This window comes from Dipodomys spectabilis, unplaced genomic scaffold, assembly GCF_019054845.1.
Source record: "Dipodomys spectabilis isolate Male_0828 unplaced genomic scaffold, ASM1905484v1 ptg000052l, whole genome shotgun sequence".
NCBI classification, from domain to species: Eukaryota; Metazoa; Chordata; class Mammalia; order Rodentia; family Heteromyidae; genus Dipodomys; species Dipodomys spectabilis.
The window spans coordinates 4110983-4138730 of record NW_024870729.1 but is presented as its reverse complement, the minus strand read 5'-3'; the positions used below and the strand labels follow the sequence as shown (position 1 = coordinate 4138730).

The following is a 27748-nucleotide window of genomic DNA, read 5'->3' as shown; positions in this document are numbered from 1 at the left end:
GGGATGTAGCCCAATGGCAAAGCACATAATGTCCTGGGTTTGATCCACAGTACCAGAAAAAGAAAAAAGACAAATTCATTGAGCATACAACAGAGCAAAACTGGGGCATATGATAAGATCTAGTTCAGTTCCTGAACTAGATCAAAATCCTGAAGTTCAACCTTTGGAAGATTCCAGGGACTACACCTAAATTCATCTGTAAATATGTTTAATATTCAAGTAACAAGAATAAATAAATACAAGTTGGTGCATGTTTTAAAAGTAGACTTCAATCTATTGCTAAGTTAAGGGGTATCCATTTACTGCACTCAAAACTGCCTAAATATAAGTAATAGATTCCAGTTAAAACAAGGTAACTATAATGTACTGTATATTTTTCTTTTTTTTGTGGGGGGAGGGGGTCCAGTCATGGGGATTGAACTCTGGGCCTGGGTTCTATCCCTCAGCTCTTCAGCTCAAGGCTAGCACTCTACCACTTGAGCCACAGCACCACTTCTGGCTTTTTTCTTTTTTGCTTATGTGGTGCTGAGGAATCGAACCCAGGGCCTCGAGCATGCAAGGCAAGCGCTCTACCACTGAGCCACCTTCCCAGCCCCCTGTACTGTATATTTTTCAAAAGGCTAGAAGGATTTTGAATGTTTTCACTACTAAAGAATTATTATAAATATGAGGACATAGGCAATGTTTACCCTGATTTAAATATTATGCAATATACATGCATCAAAATATCACACTGTATTCAATAACGAATTTTTGCATTTATGTATCAGTTTAAAATTTTAATTTAGGGGCTGGGAAGGTGGCTCAGTGGTAGAGTGCTTGCCTTGAATGCATGAGGTCCTGGGTTTGATTCCCCAGTACCATATAAAGAAAAAGAAAAAAAGCCAGAAGTGGCACTGTGGCTCAAGTGGTAGAGCACTAGCCTTGAGCTGAAGAGCTGAGGGACAGCACCCAGGCCCAGGGTTCAGGCCCCACGACCAGAGCCCCCCCCCCCCCCCGCAAAAACAATTAATTTAAAAAATCAAAACTCCTACAAAAGTATTTTAAAAATTTATTCCAGAGTATAGCTGAACCTAAGCAATAATATGCTAAATGAAAGAAGCCAGGTACGAATGACTACATATTGTACAATTTTCATTTATATGCAATGTGTACAATAGACAAATAGCACAGACAGAAAGATTAGTGGCTGCCTAAGGCTGAGCAGAGCTGGGGAAATATGTCAAAGATAAATGGGCAATGACTGTAAATGAGTATGTGGGTTTTTTTGGAGGAAACAAGAAAGTGTTCTAAAACAGACTATAATAATAATTCTAGTTCTACAACTCTGTGAATATACTAAAATTCTGAGTTGTGTGCTTTACATAGGTACATATATGGTATAAGCATCATGTCAATAAGACTATTATTATCATAGTATTATTATCATAGTATCATAGTATGTCTACATACATTTCTAAGAGTAATGCACCTGTTCAAAGACCAATTTTCATAATCCTCAGCCTCTTCAGGAGATCTCTATTTACTAAAATGCAAGAAAAGTGAGAGCACACCATCCTAAATGTCTTGCTGGCTCTTACTGGCAGCATACGCATAAAGTATTTTCATAAGGCAGCAAAAAGTACACTTAAAGACATAAGCTTATAGAATAATTAAGGAGATACATATAGGGTTTATCTGACACAGAAAATTTATTGACACATAGGAACATACCTAGTAATTATTCCTATACTTTTATTTAGGTGTTTAGGATTTCTCTCTTTTTATAAAAAATGCACATTTTCATGTTCATACAAACTTATGTGTTAGCTGGGAGTACGGCTCAAGTGGTAGGTAGGCCCTTAGTTCAATTCCCAGTACCTCAAAAAACAAAATCTTATGTTTATATCTTGCATGTTCTTCTCAGATAGACTATAAATTTCTTAAAGGTTACACTGAGCCAGGCATGGTCACACACCCACAGTCCCAATACTCAGGAGGCTAAAGCAAAAGGACTGAAGTTTAAGGCTGGTCTGTGTTACTTCATGACAAACCCTGTCTCAAAAACCAAAAAAAGAAAAAAGAAAAAAACCCACAAAACAATACCAAAAACCCAGCTATGCTAATCCTAGCTCAATGCTTCGAACTATGTAGCATTAAAAATACCCACCAGAACTCCTGATGCTTTTTTTGTTGTTGTTGTTGGTCATGGGGCTTGAACTCTGGGCCTGGGCACTGTCCCTCAGCTCTTCAGCTGAAAGCAAGTGCTCTACCACTTGAGTCACAGCACCACTTCCGGTTTTCTAGTGGTTTATTGGAGACAAGAGTCTCACGGACTTTCCTGCCCAGGCTGGCTTTGAACCCCGATCCTAAGATCTCAGCCTCCTGAGTAGCTAGGATACAGGCATGAGCTACCAGCACCTGGTGATTTGATGGTTTTTTTTATGAGAACTTCTTTGATAAAGTCAGGGTTACAAAAGGAAATTCTCAAAACAAGTAAACAAACTAGAAAGTAATTTTAAAAATGTGTGAGCACTAGTATAAACTCTATAGAAACCTAAAATGAATATTAGCATTTCTAAATTCAAAACTGGTTGTTTTAGCTATATTTAAAAAATTATTAAGGAATATGAAAGAATGTAACAGTTTTATTGTTTTTGTTTTTGGGTCCGGTCGTGGGGCCTGAACTCTGGGCCTGGGCGCTGTCCCTCACCTCTTCAGCTCAAGGCTAGTGCTCTACCACTTGAGCCACAGCGCCACTTCTGGCTTTTTTCTTTTTTGCTTATGTGGTGCTGAGGAATTGAACCCAGGGCCTCATGCATGCAAGGCATGTGCTCTACCACTGAGCCACCTTCCCAGTCCCCAGTTTTATTGTTATATCTCAAGTATCAAGACAAATTTTTTTCATCTTACTTCAACCCAATTCGTTGGTGATGGTTCAATTTATCTTCATTTCTCCTGAGATCTGAAAGATAAAGTTAAAAGTGTTAATTTAAATAATTTCTGGGAAACTAATATTAAACTCAATGGTCCTTTTCCCAAAGAACTACTTTAGAGAAAATTTTATTTTGACAACACAATGAAGGAAAAAAACTATAGATAATATGAGATAGATAAAGCAATTCTTCAAATTAATGTTGTAAACCTAACAACTGATTTCATGAATTTTTTTTCAGTACTAGGGACTGAACTCTGGACCTTGCAATGGTAGGGAGTCAGTCACTCCACCACTTGAGCTATGCCCCTAATCCCTTTGTGCATTTGTTATTTTCTAGGAAGTATCTCATTTTATTCCCAGGCAGTCTTAAACTGTTATCCTTATACCTGTGTTTTCCCTTATCACTAGAAATGACAGCTGGGATAACGGGCATGTCTCATTATTCCTAGTCATTGGTTGAGATGAGGACTTATAAACTTCTTTTTGCCAAACTGGCTTAAAACCACTATAACCCTGTCTTCACCTCTCAAGTGCTAGGATTACAGGCTTGAGTGATTGCATCTGGCTAATATCTTGATCATTTTTGTGTAATAAATCCAAACTCATGTAGAATTACATAAAAAATGATCTACAACATACCAGGAATCATACCAAATTTTATTCTCTAATGCTAAAGCAACCTTAAGACAACCAAGGGGTGAGCCATGGATGCCCAGCCTAAGTAACTTTTAATCTTAAAACACATTGTTGCCAGGTGCCAGTAGCTCACACCTGTAATCCTAGCTTCTTAGGAGGCTGAGATCTTAGGATAGCAGTTCAAAGTCAGCCAGGGCAGGAAACTCCATGAAATCTTATCTCCAATAAACCACCAGAAAACCAGAAATGCTCCTGTGGCTCAAGTGGTAGAGCGCTCGCCTTGAGCTGAAGAGCTGAGGGACAGTGCCCAAGCCCAGAGTTCAAGCCCCACAACTGACACACAAAAAAAATTTACTTAGTTCCATTAAGCATTCTTTCAGGTATGAATATAGGTGTAAGCCTTGTTAAAGAAACAGCAACAACGTTCAATAGGAAATGTACTCATTACCTTACTCATGTAACTGTAACCCCTCTGTACACTATTTTTACAATAAAAAAATAAAAAAGAAACAGCAATATGCTTCAAAAGCAATTCAGAAGATCATAAGTATACTCAAAAACATAAAATTTTAATTTTTAATTTAATTTTTAATTTTAAAAATAATAATCTCTGTGACATAAAAGCATTCAATAACTCCCACAGAAAGCACTATATGTCTGAAAATGAAAACGTTGAGTTTGTTATGTAGACATTCAGTTATATACTTGAATTACAAAACAATATAAACGCCAGAACAAATTCTTGACATTACCAAGAAATACAACAGTATTTTTTACAGTAATCCACAAATTCTTGACATCTTGAGTCAGTTACTATTTTACTTACTTAAGTTTGTGCTGGTACTGGGACTTGAACTCAGGCCCTCATTCTCCTTCAGCTTTTTCTTACCTCACAGCTGGTGCTCTATCATTTGAGTCACACCTCCACTTTTTGCTGGTTAACTGAAGATAGAGTCACTCAGTTTTATCTGCATGGACTAGCTCCGAACCTAAATTCTTAGCTCTCAGACTCCTGAGAAACTAGAATTTCAAGCATGAGCCACTGTACCCAGCTCAGTTACCATTTTTAGTATTTTCTACACATCCAGTACTCCAATTTCTTTACATGCTTTATTGTATAATTTGTATAAGGCATACATTTTGTAGCTAAGAAACTGAAGCACCAAACTTACCTATTCTAATTGCATGGTACAGGTGGGACTCAAACCAGGTCCTTCTCCAAAATTTAACCACTGCTTATAAATGGTTGAATCCACAAATACAAATACAAAATGAGCTTATAAATGGTTGAATCCTCAAATACAAATACAAAATGATATGCCATGGAATGGCAGAGAAATTGCTACAGATATAATGTAATAAATCCATATGCATAGCATACATGCTTGGAAAATAAACTGGATTAAAGGATTGCTTTATCAAGTTTAAGAAAAATGTTTCTAAAATTGCTTGACATAATCTATTTTTTTACTTTCTCCAAGCAATAATTATTTCAATAAACATTGCAAATCTCTAACAGAATCTTTCTCAATAAACTTAATTTAGATTTAGTTTGATGAAAAAGACTATGTTATCTAAAATTTTATTAACAGCCAAGAACCAGTGGCTCACGCCTGTAATCCTAGCTACTTGGGAGGCTGATACTGGAGGATCTTGTTTGAAGTCATTCCAGGCAGAAAAAGTCCACAAGTCCCCATCTCCAACTAACCAGCAAAATGCCACACAGGAGTCGTGAGACAAGTAGTACAGTGTTAGCTGTGAGCAAGCAAGCTGAATGAGAGCAAAAAGCCCTGAAGTTCAAAAGTCAGTACTGGTACAAGAAAAAGAAAAAAAAAAGATCAGAAGAGAAAGAGATGAAGGAGGAGAGGAAGAAGCAAAAAATCTATAAGTATTTCATTGTTTTTAAACCAAAAAGTCATGTCTTATGCTTCTTAATTTTCTTGTTCACAAACTTAAAAATGTTTAAGATGGAAAGTACAGTTTACCCTATATCTACTTTCTACTACAGAGTTTAAAAGATAATCTTACTTATATTTACAGTTGAGAATAGGTTTTTCAAGTTTCAGTTCATTAGAGGACTATATTTAATCTAGAATTAGTGATCTATGGTTTTACTTACCTTCTAATGTTTTAATTCCTTCATCTACAAACTTCCTTGCAGCAGATGGACTATAAAAAAGAAATACATTATCTCAAATCAGGCAAAACCCAATCCTGGTAACAATAACCAACTGTGTTCTTTATTGTTAAACACTTTCTACTACACTAAATAAACAAGACCTGCTAAATGTTTCATGGTTACTTGGTAATGTTCAATTTTATCCAAAGTTAGATTTTCTGAAGCTTCAATCTGAATTCAATACCACCATGAACATGGACATAAGACATCTAAGCAGCTGTCATAAAGTCAACACACAGACATGAGGGCATTTGAAAACTGTTCATTCAACTAAGTTTAATGAGGTCCTAATAATTTGCTACACACTCTGTAAAAAAAAAAAAAAAAGCAGCATAAACAAGACAATTAAAAGCCCTTATCTTGGTGGGAATGTACACTTATATAACCACTTGGAAAGTAGTCTGGAGGGTCCTCAGAAAGCTAAATATTGACCTCCCTCAAGACCCAGTCATACCACTTCTAGGTATCTATCCTGAACAACAGGAACCTGTATACAAGGACACATGCATCTCCTCCATGTTTACTGCAGCACTGTTCACAATAGCTAGGATATGGAAACAACCCAGATGTCCCACCACAGATGAATGGATCCAAAAATTGTGGTATCTATACACAATGGAATATTATGCAGCCATTAGAAAGGACAAAATAATGACATTTGCAGGGAAATGGATGGAGCTAGAAGAAATCATGTTGAGTGAGGTAAGCCAAGAGCAAAGGGACAAACGGCACATGGTCTCCCTGATAAGTGGATGTTAAATCCAAATGTAAGGTGATACGACAAAATTAACAAGACTTAAGAAACAAAGGACTGCCACCTATCTGGTCAAATCACTACTAAATAACCTCATGGTATATATGTGCACACCAGAGGGAAACCAGGAGGACAACACAGAACTAGAGGGAATCAGGGAAAATCATACAACAGCGGAACCCATCAGGGCCACTGGACATGGATCAAAATGAACTAAGCAACTCAATGGCAGCAATGGGAGGGAGGGGACAAGTGGGAAAGAGGGAACAGTTGATGCTATGCAAAACAAATGAAATGTACAATGTACCCAATGTGGAAGAAATAACTGTATTGCAAAGCTCATAGAACTCATAAATGTTATAGACCATGATAAAAAAAAAAGCTCTTATCCTTGCTCACTTGATTCCAGTGAGGAAGAGAGAAACAATAAAGAGACACATAAAAACAAGAAAAATATGAGGCAGATGAACAAAGAATATAACATGTCAGAATAGCGAGGTCTTACTTTACAGTAGTTAGTAGGCAAAGGCCGCTGAGATTTGAATAACAAAGAGCCAGTTATCTGTGGTGACCAAAGTAGAAGCATTTGAGCAAAGAAAATGATTACTGAAAAGACCTCAAACTAACATGAGCTTTACTCATTCAAAACAAGACAGAAAAATTTGTGTCTGGAATGAAGGTATGAGGTCACCAAGCAGTACATAGGTACCATATTCTAGGATGATTTTTAAGCCAAAGTGGTAAGGGTTTTGCTAAAGGGTTCTGCTAAGTGCAATGAAGCTACTAGAGCAAAGCAATAAATGTGATTTAGATTTGTAAATGATCACCTTTATATAAATAAATCAAGACATCAAAAAGGGCCTCATAGAATGGAAGGGGAAGAAGGAACCAGATTAACCTAATTTCCCTCCCATTTTTTTTATGGAAGGACACTGAAATCTAAGAAGTTAAAGTGACTTTCTAAAGTAACAAATCCAGCTGGGAGTAGCAATAGGATGAAAGAATTGAATGAAATACACACAGACATTCACAAGGCAATAATCTGAGACACAATGCTTTAGGACATTTAAAATATTGTGATATTATATTATAGTATGATAAAGAATCTGGGTGATGTTAGCAAGGCAATGTTCAAGGAAAAAGTTAGTATTGAAAATGGCCAATAGACATATAAAGAAATGCTCAACATCTCTAGGCCAAGGAAATGCAAGTCAAAACAACCCAATTAGAATGGGTATTATCAAGATAGTATCAATAATAGATACTAGTGAGAATAAGGCCAAAAAGGAACCCTAATACACTGTTGGTGGGAATGTAAACTTGTTCAACCATTCTGGAAAGCAGTTTAGCAGTTTCTCAAAAAATTAAACTACCCTATGATCCAGTAATTCCACTCCTGGGCATTTACCCAAAAGATTATAAACCAGGAAAAAGTGAAGGCATCAGCACAACCATGTTTATTGAAGCATTATTCACTATAGCCAAGGTATGGAATCAGCCAAAATGCCTTTAAATAGATGAAGAAAATGTGATACACATACACATACACATAGATATACATATACACACACATAATGGAATTTTACTCACCCATTAGAAAGAATGATATGCCATTTTTAAATAAATGGAAAGACTTGGAAAAAAATTATTTGAAGTCAGGCCCACAAAGACAAAGGACCCATGCTTTCCCTTATATGTGGAATCTACATTTAGCTTAAAAACTCATAAGTGGCCGGGCAAAGGTGGCTCACACCTATAATCCTAGCTACTCAGGAGGCTGAGATCTGAAGGTCGAGGTTCAAGGCCAGCCTGGGCAGGAAAGTCCGTGAGACTATTATCTCCAATAAACCACTAGAAAGCCAGAAGTAGTACTGTAGCTCAAGCGGTGGAGCGCTCACCTTGAGCTGAAGAGCTGAGGGACAGTGCCCAGGCCCAGAGTTTAAGCCCCATGACTGACCAAATAATAATAATAATAATAAGTAAATACACTTGGTATGCAGGTGTACAAATTCATTAACTGAAATATGGTAGATTCAAGGGAGATCTCAAATAGAAAGCCAAAATCAAAGTTCAGCAAAATAAAACACCAGGAAGTGGGTACTAGAAAGGGCCAGGGTAGTGTCAAAGAGAAAGGGGTAGATAGATGAAGAGAAGAGGGGGTAAATGCAAACAAGAATCCAATGTATATCCTATAAAATTAATAAAGAGTGGGGGAAGGAGTGTGTAGGGGAGGGATAGGTGAGAATGTTGAAAGGGATGACATTGATCAAGATATATTGTATCCATAAACTGCTTTGTTAAATGGCATCTCCTTTGCAAAACTACCTAAAAATAATCATTAAAATATTTTTTAGAAATAAAGTAAGTCGGGCACCAGTTCATGCCTACAATACTAGATACTTAGGAGGCTGAGACCTGAAGATCATGATTTCAAGCCAGCCTGGACAGAAAAGCCTGTGAGACTCTTACCTCCAATGAACTACTTAGAAAAAGCCAGAAGTGTCACTGTGGCTCAAGTGGTAGAACAATAGCTTTGAGCCCAAAGAGGCACAGGGACAGTGATTAGGCCCTTAGTTCAAGCCCCAGAACTGGCAAAAAATAAAAATAAAAAAAAGAAGCCAATACTGAGTCAGTTCAGGCTCTCCTAGAGCTACTCACAATCTATATTCAAGTTTCATAATTTTCTTCCCTGGAAAGCCTTGAAAACATAACAAATATGGGGCTGGGAAGGTGGCTCAGTGGTAGAGCGCTTGCCTTGCATGCTCGAGGCCCTGGGTTCGATTCCTCAGCACCACATAAGCAAAAAGAAAAAAGCCAGAAGTGGCGCTGTGGCTCAAGTGGTAGAGCGCTAGCCTTGAGCTGAAGAGCTGAGGGACAGCACCCAGGCCCAGAGTTCAGGCCCCACGACCGGATCCAAAAAAAAAAAAAAACAAAAACATAACAAATAGTCACAGCATCTGAAGAATCAGTCTTTTAGACTCATAAGCTAAAAATGGGTGAATCCTATGGTCAAAAATCATAAAGGAGGGCTGGAAAGGTGGCTCAGTGGTAGAGCGCTTGCCTTGCATGCCTGAGGCCCTGGGTTTGATTCCTCAGCACTACATAAGCAAAAAGAAAAAAGCCGGAAGTGGCGCTGTGGCTCAAGTGGTAGAGCGCTAGCCTTGAGCTGAAGAGCTGAGGGACAGCGTCCAGGCCCAGAGTTCAGGCCCCACAAGTGGACCCCCCCTAAAAACAAAAACAAAAACAAAAATCATAAAGGAAGCTGGGTGCCGGTGGCTCACGCCTATAATCCTAGCTACTCAGGAGGCTGAGATCTGAGGATCACAGTTCAAAGCCAGCCTGGGCAGGAAAGTCCATGAGACTCTTTTTTTGGGGGGGTCCGGTCGTGGGGCCTGAACTCTGGGCCTGGGTGCTGTCCCTCAGCACTTCAGCTCAAGGCTAGCACTCTACCACTTGAATCACAGCGCCACTTCTGGCTTTTTGCTTATGTGGTGCTGAGGAATCGAACCCAGGGCCTCAGGCATGCAAAGCTTTACCACTGATCCACCTTCCCGGTCCCCCCCCACCCCATGAGACTCTTATCTCTAATAAACCTAATAAACCACTAGAAAACCAGAAGTGGCGCTATGGCTCAAGTGGTAGAGCACTAGCCTTGAACTGAAGAGCTGAAAGACAGTAGAGTGCTTGCCTTGAGCTGAAGAGCACAGGGACAGCGCCCAAGACCAGAGTTCAAGTCCCATGACCAACCAAAAAAAAAAAAAATCATAAAGGTAGAGAAGTACAGGTTTTGGCTGACATGAAAAATAAAACCATGTCTGCTTAAGAAATAGTTCTTACCCAATGCCACTAACTCGAGTCAGGAAATTGATGGATGAACTTGTATCATCCTGCCGAATCTTTAAGAAAAAAAAAAAAAAAGATTAACAATGATTAAGGAAACCCCTGCAGACTTCAGTGATCTTATCAGAAATATACCAATATGCTAAGAAAAGTGGGACAACCATTTGCATTTGCCTGGATAACTCATAAGTAGGATTCACATATAACCTAAGTGCTAAGTGACGAGTAGAAGCTAAAGATGATTTATTATTTATCTAATTTATTCTTTAAAACAAATGTATTCTTGCCAGTACCAGAGCTTGAACTCAGGGCCTCCAGCTCTTGCTTGTCTTTCTTGATCATGGCTTGCATCTTATCACTTGAACCATGCCTCTAGTCTGCTTTTTGCTAGACAAGTCTTGCAGACTTCTCTGGGCGAGCCGACTTTTTATTTTATTTATTTATTTTTTTTTTTTTTTGGTCAGTCGTGGGGCTTGAACTCTGGGCCTGGGCGCTGTCCCTCAGCTCTTCAGCTCAAGGCAAGTGCTCTACCCACTTGAGCTACAGCGCCACTTCTGGTTTTCTGGTGGTTTATTGGAGATAGGAGTCTCACAGTCTTTCCTGCCCGAGCTGGCTTTGAACCATGATCCTCAGATCTCAGCCTCCTGAGTAGCTAGGATTACAGGCGTGAGCCACCAGGGCCCAGATGAGAGCCGACTTTTTAAATGAAGATCCTCTAATCTTACCTCCTAGGTGTCTAGGAGTATAGATAGGCACTGATAATCAATTCAAAAAAGTTTTGAGGGAAGCCAGGCACTGGTAGCTCACATCAGTAACCCTAAATACTCAGGAAGCTGAGAATCTGAGGATTGTGGTTCAAAGCTAGCCTGGGCAGGAAAGTCCATGAGATTCTTTTCTCCAATTAATCACCAGAAAACTGGAAGTAGTGTTGTGGCTCAAAGTGGTAGAGTGCTAACCTTAAACACAAGAGCTCAGGGACAATGCCTAGGCCCCAAGTTCAAGCCCATGACTTAAAAAAAAAAAAACTTAATGGAGTAAGGGCTGGAAAATCAGGTTTAGGTGCAGAGCATATGTGAGGCTCTGAGTTTAATTCCTAGTCTCCACACATACAATTTTTGTTTCTTTGAACTGATAAATTATATGCCTCATGTTCTGAAGAGTATATACATTAAGTAATGGTTAAATCTAGTCAGTTATGCAGCTACTTTTGTGATAAGAACACTTGACATTCAACACTTAAAAAAAATGGATATAATTATCTTTAAGGTTCCAAAAAAATGCTTGGGAGAGTTTAAGCTTAGAAATTCTGATGATCTCTCTGTCTCTCTCCCTCTCTTTCTCTCTGTCTCGCTCTCTGTCTTGCTCTCTGTCTCTGTCTCTCTCTCTCCTCCCCCCAGTCCTGGGGCTTGAACTCAGGACCTAGATATTGTCACTGAGCCTCTTTTGCTCAAAGCTAGCACTCTACCACTTGAACCACAGCACCACTTCTGGCTTTTTCTGCACAGTTTATTGGAGATATGAGTCTCTCAGACTTTTCTGCCCAGGCTGGCTTCAAATTGCAATACTCAGGTCTCAGCTTCCTAAGGAACTAGGATTACAAGCATAAGCCACAGCACCTGGTTTTTCTTTTCTTTTCTTTTCTTTCTTTTTTTTTTTTTTGGAGGGGGGGGGGGTTTGCAAGTCCTTGAACTTAAGAGCCTGGAATTATTTCTGAGCTTTCTTGCTCAAGACTAACGTCCTACCACATAAGCCACAGCTCTACTTCCAGCTTTTTGGTGGTTAATTGGAGATAACAGTCTCACAATCTTTGCTGCCAGGACTGGCTTCAAACTGAATCCTCAGATCCAAGCCTCTTAAGTAACCAGGATTACAGGCATGAGCCACTGGCATCTGATGGTAATAATATTTAAAAGTTTATCATCTCTTTCCTGAATGGTACTGTAAATGAACCAACTGTAAAAGTGAATCAACTATCTCATAGATACTAATATTTTCTTGTGTGTGTGTGTGAATGTTTAAAAGAATGCAATATATTTCAAGGATGTGTTGTATTATGTATAACAAATTTCATAAAAATTCATATAGTGCTGGGCACTGGTGGCTCCTACCTACTCAGGGGTCTGAGATCTAAGGATCATGGTTCAAAGCCAGCCCAAGCAAGAAAGTTCATGAGACTCCTATCTCCAATAAACCATTAGAAAACTGGAAGTGGCACTGTGGCTCAAGTGGTAGAGCAATAGCCTCGAAATGAAGAGCTGAAAGACAGTGCTCAGGCCAAGTTCAAGTCCCATGACCGACAAAAACAAAAACAAAAAAACCCAACCATATAGTACATTGTAATATGTGTTTAGGCATGACTGAATTTTAAAACATGTCTAATGCCATTAAGAATGCTTCCACAAGCCAGGCACCAGTGGCTCACACCTGTAATCCTAGCTACTCAGGAGGCTGAGATCTGAGGATCGAGGTTCAAAGACAGCCCAGGCAGGAAACTCCATGAGACTCTTATCTCCAATAAACCACTAGAAAACTGGAAGTGGCACTGTGGCTCAAGTGGTAGAGTGCTCACCTTGAGCTGAAGAGCTGAAGATAGCACCCAAGCCCAGAGTTCAAGCCCAAGACTGATCCCAAAAAAAAAAAAATGCTCCCACAGAGTGATGGGTGACAATGTTATCAGATACTTCGTATTCATATACTGTTTCGTAGAATGGAACTTCTTTGTACAACTACTTAAAGATAATAATTTTTTTAAAAAAGAATGCTTCCACCTATTATTCTAATCAGCACAAATACAACAGCTGCTAATAGTCTCTTAAATGTCACATAAAATAAGTGGAAAACTTTTGCATAATAAAGTCTTACTATGTTATTCAGGCTGGTCCTTCCACATTGGCCTCCCCAAAATAGCGGAAGGAAAAGGCATCCTCCCTCATAACTATTAAGTGAAAATGTTTAGAAGCAATATTGACATTTCAGAAGGCACTTTACCAAACTCAGGGCTTTATATTGCCAGGCAAGTGATTTACCAACTGAGCCACACCTCTAGCCCCTTTACCTCTGGTCATTTCTAAGACTGGCTCACTTTTTTTGCCAGGACTGGTCTGGACCACATTCCTCCTGTTTGTTCCTGCTATAGCTGGGATGACAGAAGCACCCAACTATACCCAGCTTTTTCTGTTGAGTTGAGGCTTTGTAAATTTCTTCTGTCTTAGTTGGCCTGGAACAGTGATCCTCTGGCCTCCCATGAGTTGAAATCTTTAGCCAGCACTTCTGGCTTAAGAGATTAAAAGGATGGCAGTGTTTAAGCCTGGGCATAAAAAGGAAACCCTCTCAATGAATAGCTGGAGGATATACATACAGTGGCATACACCTGTCATCCTATCTACATGGGAAGCATATATAGACACATTACAATACAGACCAGCCTGGGCATACATGTGAGATTGTGTTCAAAACCTAGCAAAGAGCTGGGCATTGGTAGCTCATGCCTATAATCCTAGCTATTCAGAATGCTGAGATCTGAGGATCATGGTTTGAAGCCAGCCCAGGCAGAAAGGTCCTTGTGAGACTCTTATCTCCAATTAACCAAAAACCACAAGTAGAGCAGTGGCTCAAAGTGGTAGAGTGCTAACCTTGAGCAAAAGCGCTCAGAGACAGCACACAGGCCCTGAGTTCAAGCCCTACAACCAACAACAAAAAACTAGCAAAGGTGAAAAGCGGTGGGAGTGTGGCTCAAATGGTAGCACATCAACCACCAGTACCACCAAAAACTAAATAAATAATGGAATGCTTAGAGCCATAAAGTCCAATCATCTCTTTTCCTTCAGAGACTTATTAGAATGAGTAACATACAGTTGCCATAAACAAAGATACTGTAATCAAATAAATAAGTTACTGTTTTACCTTTTCCAGTTTACGCAATTTTCCAGTTGCTAAAAACTCATCAATCTTTTCCGCAATTTTTGTTCCTACTCCTGGCTACATAGAAAAGCAAAAGTACGTTAGTCATATAAATATAATGCTTGCCAAGTCAAAGTGTTTGAGAAATTAAAAACAAATACCACATGACAAATTTTGAAACAAAAGATACTGAAAATTGAACCCCAGCAATTAATTTTTCCAAAGGCAAATAATTAAAAAGCTTGGTAACAGAACTTTTAATGAAACAATTGTTAATGATTCCTGTTTATTTAAAATTAATTTTTGGGAGAAATGTACTCACTACCTGACAGTAATCCCTCTGTATAACACCTAATAGCAATAAAATTCTATTTAAAAATTTAACTTTTGAGAGCAGAAAATTCAGTGATCAAACAGTACCCTAGCATACGCATAGCTCTAGTTTCAATCCCCAGTACCACAAAAAATAATCATCATTTTAATTGTAGAAAAATTTGAAAATATAGTTATGTAAGTATTAAAATCAAAACTGGAAAAAAGCAAGGGAAGGGGTAACATTGTCCAAAAAGAAATGTACTCTTTACCTGACTTATGTAACTATCACCATTCTGTATATCACCTTTATAGTAACAATTTAAAAATTAAAAAATATTAAAATCATTTATCAGATGATTTCACTTATCTAAAAGTTAAACATAGGACTGGGAATGTGGCTTAGTGGTAGAGCGCTTGCCTAGCAAGCATGAAGGCCTCGGTTTGATTCCTCAGTACCACATAAACAGAAAAACAGGAAGTGGTGCTGTGGCTCAAGTGGCAAGAATGCTAGCCTTGAGCAAAAGAAGCTCAGTGACAGTGCCCACACCCTGAGTTAAGCCCCAGAACTGGCAATAAATAAATTAATTTAATTAAATATCACCTGTAATGTTATCCACTCACCTTTTCTTGCACTATTTAACTTCTTTTCTACTTATAAACATATAAACATACATATGTGTAAACTTTTTCTTTAGGATATTATGAACAAATTTCTATATCAGTAACTACATATAGCAGTAGTATCTTTTGCGGCTGCTGCTTAGCATTTCACTGTATGAGCTTACTTAACACATATCCTACATGTGAACATTTAGGTGGTCTCCAATTATTTCACTATAGTCATGAACTAGCACTGTTCTAAAAGAGCTTCTCAAGCTTTTGCATACATCACTGTTCCCTAGGGAACTTATTAAACTATAGAATGTCAAGTCTCACCTTTGAGTTTCTGATTTGTTATGTCAGTGGTAAAAAGAGAGGCCAATATTTTACATTTTAAGTTCCCAGGTGCTGGTACTGCTGCTAATGCGGCTACTTCCACTGCTGCTGGTGTAGGCACCACATAGGTACTCTAGACCCGCAAAGTCCAATATGATACACTAGCTATATGTGATCATTTAAATGTATATAAATTTTTAATTCTTCAGTTACAGTAGCTACATTTCAGGAACTCAGTAGCTAAATGTAGCTTGTGGTTGTCATGTTGGACAGCACTTCTCTAGAATGCAAGAGCAGAGAACCCATCTTTTCAATTTATCTTCCCTAGTGCCTGACATGTAAGTGTTCAAAAGTTATGAACTACTGAATCTTGCATGCACATAATGCTACTGGCTTCCTTGGAACAAACTTCTGAAAGTGGAACTGCTAGACATCCTGCAAATTATTCTTTGGAAAGACTGTAGCAATAAACATTTCCATTATTAGTAAATGAGGGTACTTTTTTTCACATCTCTGCCCACATTTCATATTATTCTAACAATAATAGTAGACGAACTTGGGTTTACTGGTCCTTTGTAGTTTATTAACATAGTTAACTAGTTTATACATGTTATGCATGAGTGCTAGCCCTCCATTCACCCTTCCAAATTCTGGATTTGTGTAGTATTTAATAAGTGCCACAAACTATTCAATTTGTATCTAACCTCTATTACCAAACAGAAATTAACAAAGAACTTAGGAAGATTAGAAGAAAAAAGAAGGGGCTGGGAAGGTAGCTCAGTGGTAGAGTGCTTGCCTTGCATGCATGAAGCCCTGGGTTCGATTCCTCAGCACCACATAAGCAAAAAGAAAAAAGCCAGAAGTGGTGCTGTGGCTCAAGTGGTAGAGCGCTAGCCTTGAGCTGAAGAGCTGAGGGAGAGCACCCAGGCCCAGAGTTCTGGCCCCACAACTGTACCCAAAAAAAAAAAAAAAAAAAAAGAAGAAAGAAAACTGCTTAAGCCTCTCATAGATAGCAGATATATCTATCTATCTATTTATCTATCTATCTATCTATCTAGAGAGAGACGGAGATGGAGACAGAGAGAGAGACAGAGAGAGAGACAGAGAGAGTTCCAAGGAGAAAGCTGTTGAGGAAAAACTGAATGTTCAAGATACAGAGTTCAGTATTTTAAATATTGTTCAAATTTACCTTTATGTCCAGCAGGTCTAAAAATCCATAACTTGAAACCACATGGAGTAGGCTACATAACTGTCATAAAACCAGTGTTGTATACATTAATACTGCTCACCAGGAGCTATATCTTAAGTTTATTTTTAACTTGACTAATGCAGATGCTTGATTTATTTTCCCCTGTTATTACTCACTCCTGCTAAAGACATGTTGTCTTTCAATAAATCTAAAATCTTTCTTTTTTTTAGCTAAAGATCTACTTTCAGCTTTTTAGTAGTTTATTGAAAATAAGAGTCTAATGGGACTGGGAATGTGGCTTAGTGGTAGAGTACCTAGCATGCATGAAGCCCTGAGTTTGAGTCCTCAGTACCACATTATCAGAAAAACCCAGAAGTGGTGCTGTGCTAGCCTTGAGCAACAGAAGCTCAGGGACAGTGACTAGGCCCTGAATTCAAACCCCAGGACCAACAAAAAAAGTCTCATGAACTTTCCTGCCCAAGTTAACTTTGAACTCAGAGCCTCAGATCTCACCCTGCTAAGTAGGTAGGATTACACAACTAGCATCAGGCTAAAATCTTCGTTTTTAGCATTTATGTTAAGGATGAAGTAAGTCTGAGCTTTAAAGAAGAATCGCTCTAATATAAAGCAGGCTATTTGCAACTAACATAAAAAAAGAAGTTTAGTGGTAACAATAGGAGAAAAGAATAAAAGTAAAAGTGATTTCCAAGGTTAATGCCAAGGCAGAACTCAGAATGAGAACTAAAGGCCAATGTACTTATTATTTAGTTGGCTAGACCTCCACAGTTACCTTTCTGTTGGGAAGGCAGATTGTCACAGAATTAAGGGCAGGGAAATACTCAGCAGATCATACAATGATGTGAACACAAGTGATATAATATGGTTTAGGCAGACTAAGCTGCATAATGAAAGAAAGGGAATATAAAATTTTGGTTTGGGAATTTCTTTTTATTTATTTACTTATTATAAATAATTACTGGGCAATAAATATAATAAAATAAAAATAAATATTGCAAGATGATGTATTAAACAATAAAAAGATAATTGGAAAATAACGCTAAAATAATTTTACTCAATACCATACTGTAATTTAGCATAAAAGTAATTTAGACCCTCAGCTCTTTTCTATAGCAAACACTGAAGAGAAAAAAAGCAAATAATTTGTTTTGGAGACTTTCGATTTCTAGAATTATTGAGAAGCTATCCAACGCAATAAATAGCAAGTGTGTTCTTAAAGCAACAGTGAAAAGGAATAATGGTATTTTTTATGTTAAGTCTAATCTAACCCAAAACATATCTTTATAATACTTTTAGGGATATACCATGAGCTTAGATTTAGGATGAAGTAAGTCTGAGCTTTAAAAAGAATCGCTCTAAAGCAGGCTATTTGCAACTAACATAAAAAAAGAAGTTTAGTGGTAACAAAAGGAGAAAAGAATAAAAGTAAAAGTGATTTCCAAGGTTAATGCCAAGGCAGAACTCAGAATGAGAACTAAAGGCCAATGTACTTATTATTTAGTTGGCTAGACCTCCTATTTAGGGGGACAGATGATGCTGAGAACTGTGTATAGCACAAAGGACTTAAAACCTTTGCAAATTTATAGGTTACATTGTGGCACGATTAATACAGGAATTTCTCACTCAAGCTTAAGATGTAAAAGATTTATAATGTTATGATTCTGAAGGGTGAAAACATGAGGGTAGCTATGGTTCATACTTTCAAGGCTTTCAGAAAAAAGTTAAGAATGATCAAATATGAATACATCAATTTCAGAGGACTTTTGTGAAACAGAAATAGAATAGAAAGAAGCAATAAAACTTCAGGACCAACACAAATCTAAGTACATGTCAGTTTGGTATCTGAAACAAGAAATAAATAAGACAATAGTCCTTTACTTTGAGGAATTTTTAATCTATTAGTGAGAAAAAACTACGATTATCAATAGGTAGAATTCCTCAGGATATTCTTAGTGAAAGTACTACAAATTACCAAGAGATGTGACCTTGTGGAAACTGGGAACTATTAGCAGACAGTGCTCACAGAATACAGGGCTAGCTACCATAATATAAAAGAGGCTTAATCCTATGTTTACCAGTAGGTTAAGATCTCTTTGGGAATGAGATGTATAGCTTGGGACCACATAAACTTACACACCAGCAACACCAAAGTCTTCTAAAGTCTCCACACTAAAGGTGAATGTAAGAGTGAGTACATGTATATTTGAAAATGTAGAGAAAGACTACTGTAATTACATATATTTAAAATTTTTTTAATGTACTCTTTCTTCAAATCAAAACACTTGAGCTCAAAAAGTATGCTTGAAATGCATTAATATTAATCCAACAAATCAGGAGCAGTGGGACTGCCTATGTGAATCTAAGCAGCTTTGGAAATATATCTGTACATATATGATCTCTACAAAAAAGAAAAAAAATGCCTACTAAACTTACTAATTTCTTAGCTTCTGCTCCACTCTTGATTTTGTGTGGGTACTTTGCTATAACAGATGCTGCTTTTCTGCAAGGATAAAAAAGCGAAATAATTAAAAATCCAGGATGACACTGATCAAGTAGTATTGTATTCATAAACTGCTTTGTTAAATAACAACTTCTTTGTACAACTACCCAGAGACAATAATAAAAATAAAATTAAAATAAAATCAAGATCTTAATTACTGTTTCTTAAACTAATATACATACATACATACAAACACACATACATACATACATACAAGCAAATATCCATATTCTACTTTCACCAAAACAGCTAATTTTCTAGTTCCATGCAAAGTTAAAACATCGATAGCTGACAGGCCCCCAAATATATCTCTAACTTTTAAAGAATATTTTGAAGTTCCTGACATTTGAGGATATGATTTTAAATGCATTCAGGAGAGCAGCAGTTTTCTTTTCTGAGCTTAAGTGGAAAATATCACTGGGAGTTTTTTTCTTTAAAGTTTTTTAACAGGATAAAATAAGAAAAAATTTAAGAAAAAAAAAAAAGAGGAAAACCATAGGCTGTACCTTATAAAGCAAATGGTCGTTTAAGACTTCAAGCCTGCCAGGTGCCATTAGCTCACGGCTGTAATCCTAGCTACTCAGGAGGCTGAGATCTGAGGATCGCGGTTCAAAGCCAGCCCAGGAAAGACCGTGAGACTCCTATCTCCAATAAACCACCAGAAAACCAGAAGTGGCGCTGTAGCTCAAGTGGTAGAGCACTAGCCTTGAGCTGAAGAGCTGAGGGAAAGTACCCAGGCCCAGAGTTCAATCCCCATGACTGACAAAAAAAAAAAAGACTTCAAGCCTTGGTCATGGAGCTTTTTGGCCACTAGCGCCCAGCCTAACCCTCATAATTCTTTCAAACAAAGATGCCACCATAAAATTCACAATATATCTCATACTAAAGGCAGTCTCATACTATGGACAGTTTTTGTCTGGAGGTGCACACGCACGTGCACATGTACATGTGTGTACGTGTGTGTGCACATGCCAGCACTATGGCTTGAACTCAGGGCCTTATGCTCTTGGTCTATCACAGCTAGTACTCTACTACTTGGGCCATGCCTCCAGACTGGATTTTTGCTGGCTAATTAGAAAGGAAGTCTCCTCAGACTTTTCAGCCTGGGCTGGCTTGAACCTTGATCCTCCAGGTCTCAGTCTCCTGAGTAGCTAGGATTACAAATGTGAGCCATGAGTGCCTAATGTCATTTTCTCAGTTCCCCGCCACCTTTTTTTTTTTTTGCACATTTTTTATGGGTTTCATCATGACAAGGAAGTAGGGTTTTTTCAATTGCTTCCATGTTGTTAGTCCAGTATCAAACACTGATCTGTGACTCTTGCCTACCTCCACACATATCCAGCTCAGGAATCTATGACATAAAGTAAACTTCGGGCACTCAATGATTGAACCCTGTCTAACTTCAATGTTAAGCATAGTTTAGAACTGATGTAAAAAAGGAAAAGTTTGTGAGGGAAAGGATGACACTGTCCAAAAAGAAATGTACTCTTTACCTGACTTATGCAACTGTAATCTATCTGTAAATCACCTTTATAATAACAATAAAAAACATATATATATATATTTTATTTTATTTTTTTGTCAGTCGTGGGGCTTGAACTCTTGGCCTGGGCGCTGTCCCTCAGTTGTCTTCAGCTCAAGGTTAGCACTATTAAAACTAGAGCCACACTGCCACTTCCAGTTTTCTATTGTTAATTGGAGATAAGAGTCTCACAGACTTTCTGCCAGAGCTAACATTGAACCGAGATCCTCAGATCTCAGCCTCCTGAGAAGGTAGGATTACAGGCATGAGCCACCGGTGCCTGGCAATAAAAATATTTTTAAAAGAAAAGTTTATAAAAAGTAATAGAGGGGGGCTGGGAAGGTGGCTCAGTGGTAGAGCGTTTGCCTTGCATGCATGAGGCCCTGGGTTCGATTCCTCAGCACCACATAAGCAAAAAGAAAAAAGCTGGAAAGTGGCACTGTGGCTCAAGCGGTAGAGTGCTAGCCTTGAGCTGAAGAGCTGAGGGACAGCGCCCAGGCCCAGAATTCAGGCCCCACGACCAGACCCCCCCCCCAAAAAAAAAGTAATAGAGGGGGTAAACATAATCAAAGTATATCATATGCATGTATGAAAGTGTCAGACTAACACTTTCTTACTATGTACAATTTAATATATGTCCTTCACAAGGAAAATAATGATGTTAATGATGTGTAACAGTGAGGGAAAACATTACTATTAATAATATTAACATTAACTATTATCTAATATTAATATTTGGTAATATTTGAAACCTTGGATTTTTTTCTATTCTAATGTATATAAACTTTCAGATTCAGATTTCAACTTCTCTGTTAGCATATGACTGGACCTATTTGTAGGCAAAGCAGGCCAAGAAAAGCTCACCTTTCAGGAAAGGCAAGTAGATCCAGATAATTGGCACTGAAGGATAAAGGCAGAAAAGGAAGATCATAAAAGGCCAAAGTACTTATTTGCAATGGAAGTACGGCAAGATTATATAACTAATTTTTGACCACAATCAAGGGAAATATGAGCCTGCTGAAATTCTAGCTATTCAGGAGACTGAGATTTGAGGTTCATGGTTCATAGCCAGCCCAGACAGTAAAGTTCAGGAGACGCTTATCTCCAATTAGTCATCAAAAAGCCAGAAGTGGAGCTGTGGCTCAAATGGTAAAGTCTTGAGTACAAAAGGTCAGGGATAGTGGCTAGGCCCTAAGTTCTAACCACAGTTCTAGCACCAAAGAGAGAGGAGAGAGGAGATGAGAGAGAAAAGAAAGAGAGAAGAGAGACAGAGAGAGAGAAAGAGAAATGTATTGGCTGGGGAGTAACAAGCAGGGGAAGACCTACTTCCCACTTAAGAATGCTGTGACCTGAATAGAGGGTTGATTATGATAACTAGATCACCAACATATGGGTCATAGTACGGTTAGCGAATTCAGTTTAAAATACACTGAGTAGGGAAGGGAAAAAGCTGAGGAAAACACAGCTTTGGAGTCAATGACACAAGTAGTATCCAAAGCCAAGAAAGAAGTATGAGAATGAGATAAGAGAACTTTAGGCTGGGTGCCAGGGGCTCAAGCCTGTAATCCTAGCTACTCAAGAGCTGAGATCTGAGGATCACGGTTCAAAGCCAGCCCGGGCAGAAAAGTCAGTGAGACTCTTATTAACCACCAGAAAACTTGAAGTGATGCTGTGGCTCAAGTGGCACAGCATTAGGCTAGAGCTGAAGAGCTGAGGGACAGCTCAAACCCCACAACCAACAAACAAACAAAGAGAAGTTAAGGCAGACCTCTGGAAACTAATATTAAAAGTTAAGACAGACAAAGACATGAAAAAACAGACAGGAGTGCCATCATAGAAACCAAGGGAAATACTTTCAATGTATGAGCCAGCAGTGAATACCACTAAGAGTCCAACAAGGTGAGATGTAGATGCAAGCATTTCACAGGAATGGTAAGATGAAAATTATACTGCATAAGAAGTGACTACAGATGAAGTCTAGGCATAAAACACAAACTATTCAAGAAGACTAGTTGTAACATGAGAAAAGAAGGTGTTGCCTAGTGTGAAGCCAACATTTGTTTTTACATCAAAGAGTTGAGGTACTAGCTGGACATCAGTGCCTCACACCTGTAATGTTAATCACTCAGGAGGCTGAGATGTGAAGACTGAGTTTCAAAGCCAGTCTACTCAAGAAAGTCTATGAGACTTATTTCCAATTAACCATCAAAAATCCAGACATGGCTGTGTAGTTCAAGTGGTAGAGCTACAGCCTTGAATGAAAAAAAAATTCAGGGATAATGCCCAGGCCCTGAATTCAAACCCCAGTGGCCCTCAGTACCAGGACAAAACAAACAAACAAAAACCAACAAAACAAGATGAAGTACTTAGACATGTTTATAAGCTAAAGAGCAGCAGCACAGCAATGGGTGTGGTAATAATAGCTAGGGGAAGGCCGCTGGTGAGGTTCCCAGTAAAGGTGACATCAGTCACCGACCAACCAGACTGTAAGAAGTGATTCCTCCAACCATACCTGTTTTACAGTTCAGACCTCTTCCACTGGTTTAAAATCACATTGCATCTCCAGATATTCACGTATGGTGGCGGAAAAACATGTATTATGCTGTATCTATTTTCAGTAAGAATTGAGAATTTATCTGAATCGATCCTATGGGGAGCACCGCCAAAATTCTAACAAATATTAAGGTACCACCTGTCATTTGTTGTTCTCACCCCTCCCCTTACTTCAGATGGTCCAAATACCCACTGTTCTCCCAGCCCTGTTAAGTGCCACACGAAACGAGGGTACCTCTGAGCCATGCTACCAGTGCGCCGCTGTCTCACCTGTACGCATTGTATTTGTGGATGGCCTGGCTCACGTTCTTCTCAAAGTTTGCAAGTTCTAAAAAGGCAGAAAGATTCCAGTGAACAAGAGTGGCGAGTTTTTCCTGTGTTTACAGGAAAGCTGAGTTCCCTGGACGAAGACTGGCAACTTCTCCGGTCGAAGATCACCCGTTTCTCCACTGGCCAGATTTCAAGGCTGCACCCGCAGCACGGGCGCTGACAGGCGACCCCGGGGGAGGAATACCTGCTGCCTACAGCGGCCACCCACAGGGCAGCGCGGCAGGGGAAGCGCAAGGGTACGGGCAGGGGACAGGAGGAAAGGCAGGGAGGAAGGTAAGAGGAAAGGAAGGACAGGGATAGGATAAAGGGCGGGGACCGGCACTAACCCATGAGCATGTCCGTGATGCCCCCGTTAAGAGTCTCCTGAGGCGCCTTCCGCTTACTCATGGCGGCCTGTACCCAAGGCCTCAGGGGCCCAGAACCTGTGACCGGTCCCCTCTCCCACTCGTTGGAAGGTACCAGGATTTAGGGAGGGGCAAAGTTACACCCAGACTCCAGACGCACGCAGGCGCGACAGGCAGAACAATGGTGGCCGCCTCTGACACAGGGCGCGGCGCGGCGTGGCGCGGCGCACGCAGTGACGTCAGGAAACAGCGACGGGGGCGGGGCTAGAGGGGCTTACGGTCGAGCTGCAGGAAGAGGGGTCGGTGGGACTGAGTGAGCTCAAGGAGGACCTCCCAAGCTTGTACTTACCAAGAGAAAATGAGTATCTCCGAATTACAGCCCATCAGAACTTTTTATGGGAAGACATGGATTCTTAACCCAAGAGTATACCTGTTTTCCTTATGCTTCTTTGGAATTCTGTCCCTAGAGAAGGAAAAAGATTTTGTTTCTGAAGTGTACAGAATGGTGGGGTTCCCAGGGCAGAAGATTAAAGATTGCTCTTAGGTATATATGTGGGCAATAACAGTAATTGAATGCATGGCATATTTTATGTGATAAGTAACACTAGTGTCATAATTTCGAAACTCTTAATGCATTATAGTAGAGAAGCACTGCAGGGACATGAAATGAAATATACCAATCTGAACTTTCTAACATATCTGCCATCTAACAGCTAAAGATGTCGTTTTTAATTCCTCTGCATTTTTTTGGTAGGAACCAATGTGATGAAAAGCCCCCAAAAAGAGAGAAGTGCCTAAAAAATAGCAAAGAACCCATGATGGAATAAAATGCAAGAAAATATACAATCTGCTTTAGAAATTGAAATGTGTTATCAATACTATTTTCTTTTACAAGTATAACTCCTAGTTTCATGCCTTACTGCAATTCCAAGCAATAGTGTAGAAAATCTGAAGTGTAATTATAAAATGACACATCTGAAAAAGGTATATAAAAGGATAAAAGAACTGAGCAACAGTGGCTTACTTCTTTAATCCTTGCAATTTATGAGTCTGAGATTGTTGGGATCACTGTTCCAAAGCCAGCCTGGGCAGAGAAAAGTATGTGATCCTTCTCAACTAAGAGCTGGATGGAGTGGCAAACCTGTTACCATAACTACCCAGGAAGCCTAAGCTAAAGCAGGAATGGAGACCTTATCTTAAAAATAATAAGCAGGGGCTGGGGATGTGGCATAGTGGTACAGTGCTTGCCTAAGGATCATGAAGCCCTGGGTTCCATTCCTTAGTACCCCATAAACAAAAACAAAAACAAAAAAAGCTGGAAGTGGTGCTGTGGCTAAAGTGGTAGAGTGCTAGTCTTGGGCAAAAGAACCTTAGTGATGATGCCCAGGTGCTTCAGGACTGGACACACACACACACACACACACACACACACACACACACACACACACACACACACACACACACACACACACACACACTGACCAAACACCAGGGCTGCAGATGGCTCAGCAGTGCCTACTGAATAACGTCAAGGCTATGAATTCAAATCTTGAGAAACAGAGAGAGTGAGAGTTTAAATTGGTGATCATCTATCTCACTACTCAGATCCCTGATAAACTACTATTTATATTTTGGGACATTTCTAGTTCTCTAATCCAGCCCTTTTTAAATTGCCATTTTTTAATTTTTATTGTTATTTTTAAGGAATTGTACAAGGGCTATAATTGCATAAGTCAGGTTATGAGGTCTTTCCTATTTGCTATGCTCCTGGGACTTTTCAAAAAGTTCCTGCCTGTGACTGTAAATTCTAATGTTTCTTCTCCTCTATTTTGCAGTAATTTCAAAGCTTCTAGTATCTGTGCAATCATTTTTATGAGTATTATGACTATCTTTTAAAAATGAGTAGCAATTTAAGGAAAAATGATCAGTTAGTTCTCTGTCCTTATGGGTTTTATTGATCTACTAACCACTCCCTTATTGAAATTTGGTTAACTTCTCTGAATATCCATAGATTTCTTAGTAAGTTTCTTTACATCTATATTCTTTTATATGAGTTAACTTTTCAGTAAAACAATACTATCTGCATATAGAAAAGGGATTCTTATTTATTTATTTATTGTTGGTTGGTCTGGGCACTGTCCCTCAGCTCAAGGCTCAAGGCTAGTGTTCTAGCACTTGAGCCACAGCGCCACTCCTGGATTTTTCTGCTTACGTGGTGCTGAGGAATCGAACCCAGGGCCTCATACATGCAAGGCAAGCACTCTACCACTGAGCCACCTTCCCAGCTCAAGGGATATGTTTTTCTTTCTTCAGATTTGGGAATGGTGAACTCAGCCCTTTTGCATTTGCTCAGCTGCTGACCACCACTTGAACCACACCCTTGTCTTGTTTTTGGAAATGGACTCAAGGAAACTTTCATGCCTGGGCTGGCCTCAAGCTGCCAACTTCTAGATCTTTACCTCCTGAGTGGCTAGAATTACAGACATGCATCACTGATTTTTGGCTAAGGAAGATAGTTTTCAATTGCAGTCACTTCAGATATTGATATGATGAATTTAAACAGCAAGAATGAATATTAATAAAAATAAATAAGAGCATCTTTTCACATAAAATATATATGTTTCAACAAATGTATGCAACAGCTTTTTTTCTAATAGGCTCTCGCTTGAAATAATCCAAATATCCCAAACTCTAACAGAAATAAAGTAAAGCACTTCTTTGAAGTAGATTGTTACTATACAATCATAGAACAAACTATGACTATTTGAAGCATTATTATTGCCTTTCAAAATCATTGTTCTGAAGAAAAGAGCCAAGAGAAAGGAAAATGAAAGTAGAATGTATAAATACTTTTACAATTTATAAACAAATCCACAGTGAAAAGTAGAAGTTCAATAGTACCCTAGGATTGGAGATAGGACCACAGTGGCTCATACCTGTGACCCTACTTGTTTGGGAGGTAAACATCAGAGGAATGTGGTTCAAGGCAAATCTAGTCAAGAAGTTATTGGAAAAACAGCTAAAAATCAGTGTGTGTAGTGGTATGTATCACCTCAACTATGTGGGAAGATGTAAGCAGGAGGACTATAGCCCAGGCCAGCCCTGGGGAAATGCAAGATTCTACCTGAAAAGCAAAAATAAACAAACTTTTGGAGGTGATGGAAATACAATTTTCATGATCACAGTAGCACTTTTATAAATGGACATTCAAAGCTTACCAAATGATACACATTAATGTCTAAAGCTTATATATTTCAAGTAGAGCTCCATAAAGAGGTTATAAGAAAACAAAACTAAATCAGAGGTGCACTATTATCCATAAATAGTTGTCTCTGGACTTTCAATTTAACATGTCTTTTGAAATATACAATGTGTCTTTATCAGTGTCATTCTTCTGTATTGAGGGTGTAGTAGACAGCCTTAATCGACCCAGGCTAGGACTGGAAGCATTTCAGAGGATAGGAGTTCATGACAAGACCCTCAGAGGCCAAGAGCATGTACCCTACAACTCCCTCCAGTTTCTTTCTGGTTTGTTTTTGAAGGGGCAGTGTTACTGTTCTGTCATCCTACCAACAACAGACAACTTTTTTTGTGCAAGCTATTTTGACTATGCCGGGTAAGGTACCTGTGGACAGGTGATTTCCGCAGATGAAGCCATTTCCGAGAGCAACAGAGAAGTACAGGAAAAAGAAGGAAGACAGGCAAGGGGCATGTGGCTCAGTCCCAGTCAGGGCCACCAACACATTTCCTGCAGCCACGCCCACAGCACATTAGAGAGTACTGGGGAATAGAGAGACTTCCCTGGACAGACTTCC

General features: G+C 39.0%; 1 protein-coding gene across 2 annotated transcripts in view; it reads right to left on the bottom strand.

The window, feature by feature from the left end:
* The window catches only part of Polb (DNA polymerase beta), a 39209-nt gene extending 15098 nt beyond the window's left edge, over positions 1-24111 (bottom strand). The window contains exons 1-7 of one of the 2 annotated variants that reach the window (XM_042679443.1): positions 23916-24110; positions 23530-23587; positions 19118-19184; positions 14230-14304; positions 10324-10382; positions 5673-5722; positions 2893-2944 (exon numbers count right to left, since the gene is read on the bottom strand). In XM_042679443.1, coding sequence (XP_042535377.1) covers positions 2893-2944; positions 5673-5722; positions 10324-10382; positions 14230-14304; positions 19118-19184; positions 23530-23587; positions 23916-23976 — 422 coding nt within the window. In that variant the 5' untranslated portion in view covers positions 23977-24110. Of the gene's footprint in view, positions 1-2892; positions 2945-5672; positions 5723-10323; positions 10383-14229; positions 14305-19117; positions 19185-23529; positions 23588-23915 lie in introns of both variants that reach the window. The other variant, XM_042679444.1, reaches the window with a different exon arrangement.
* Between the last annotated feature and the right edge of the window lie 3637 nt (positions 24112-27748).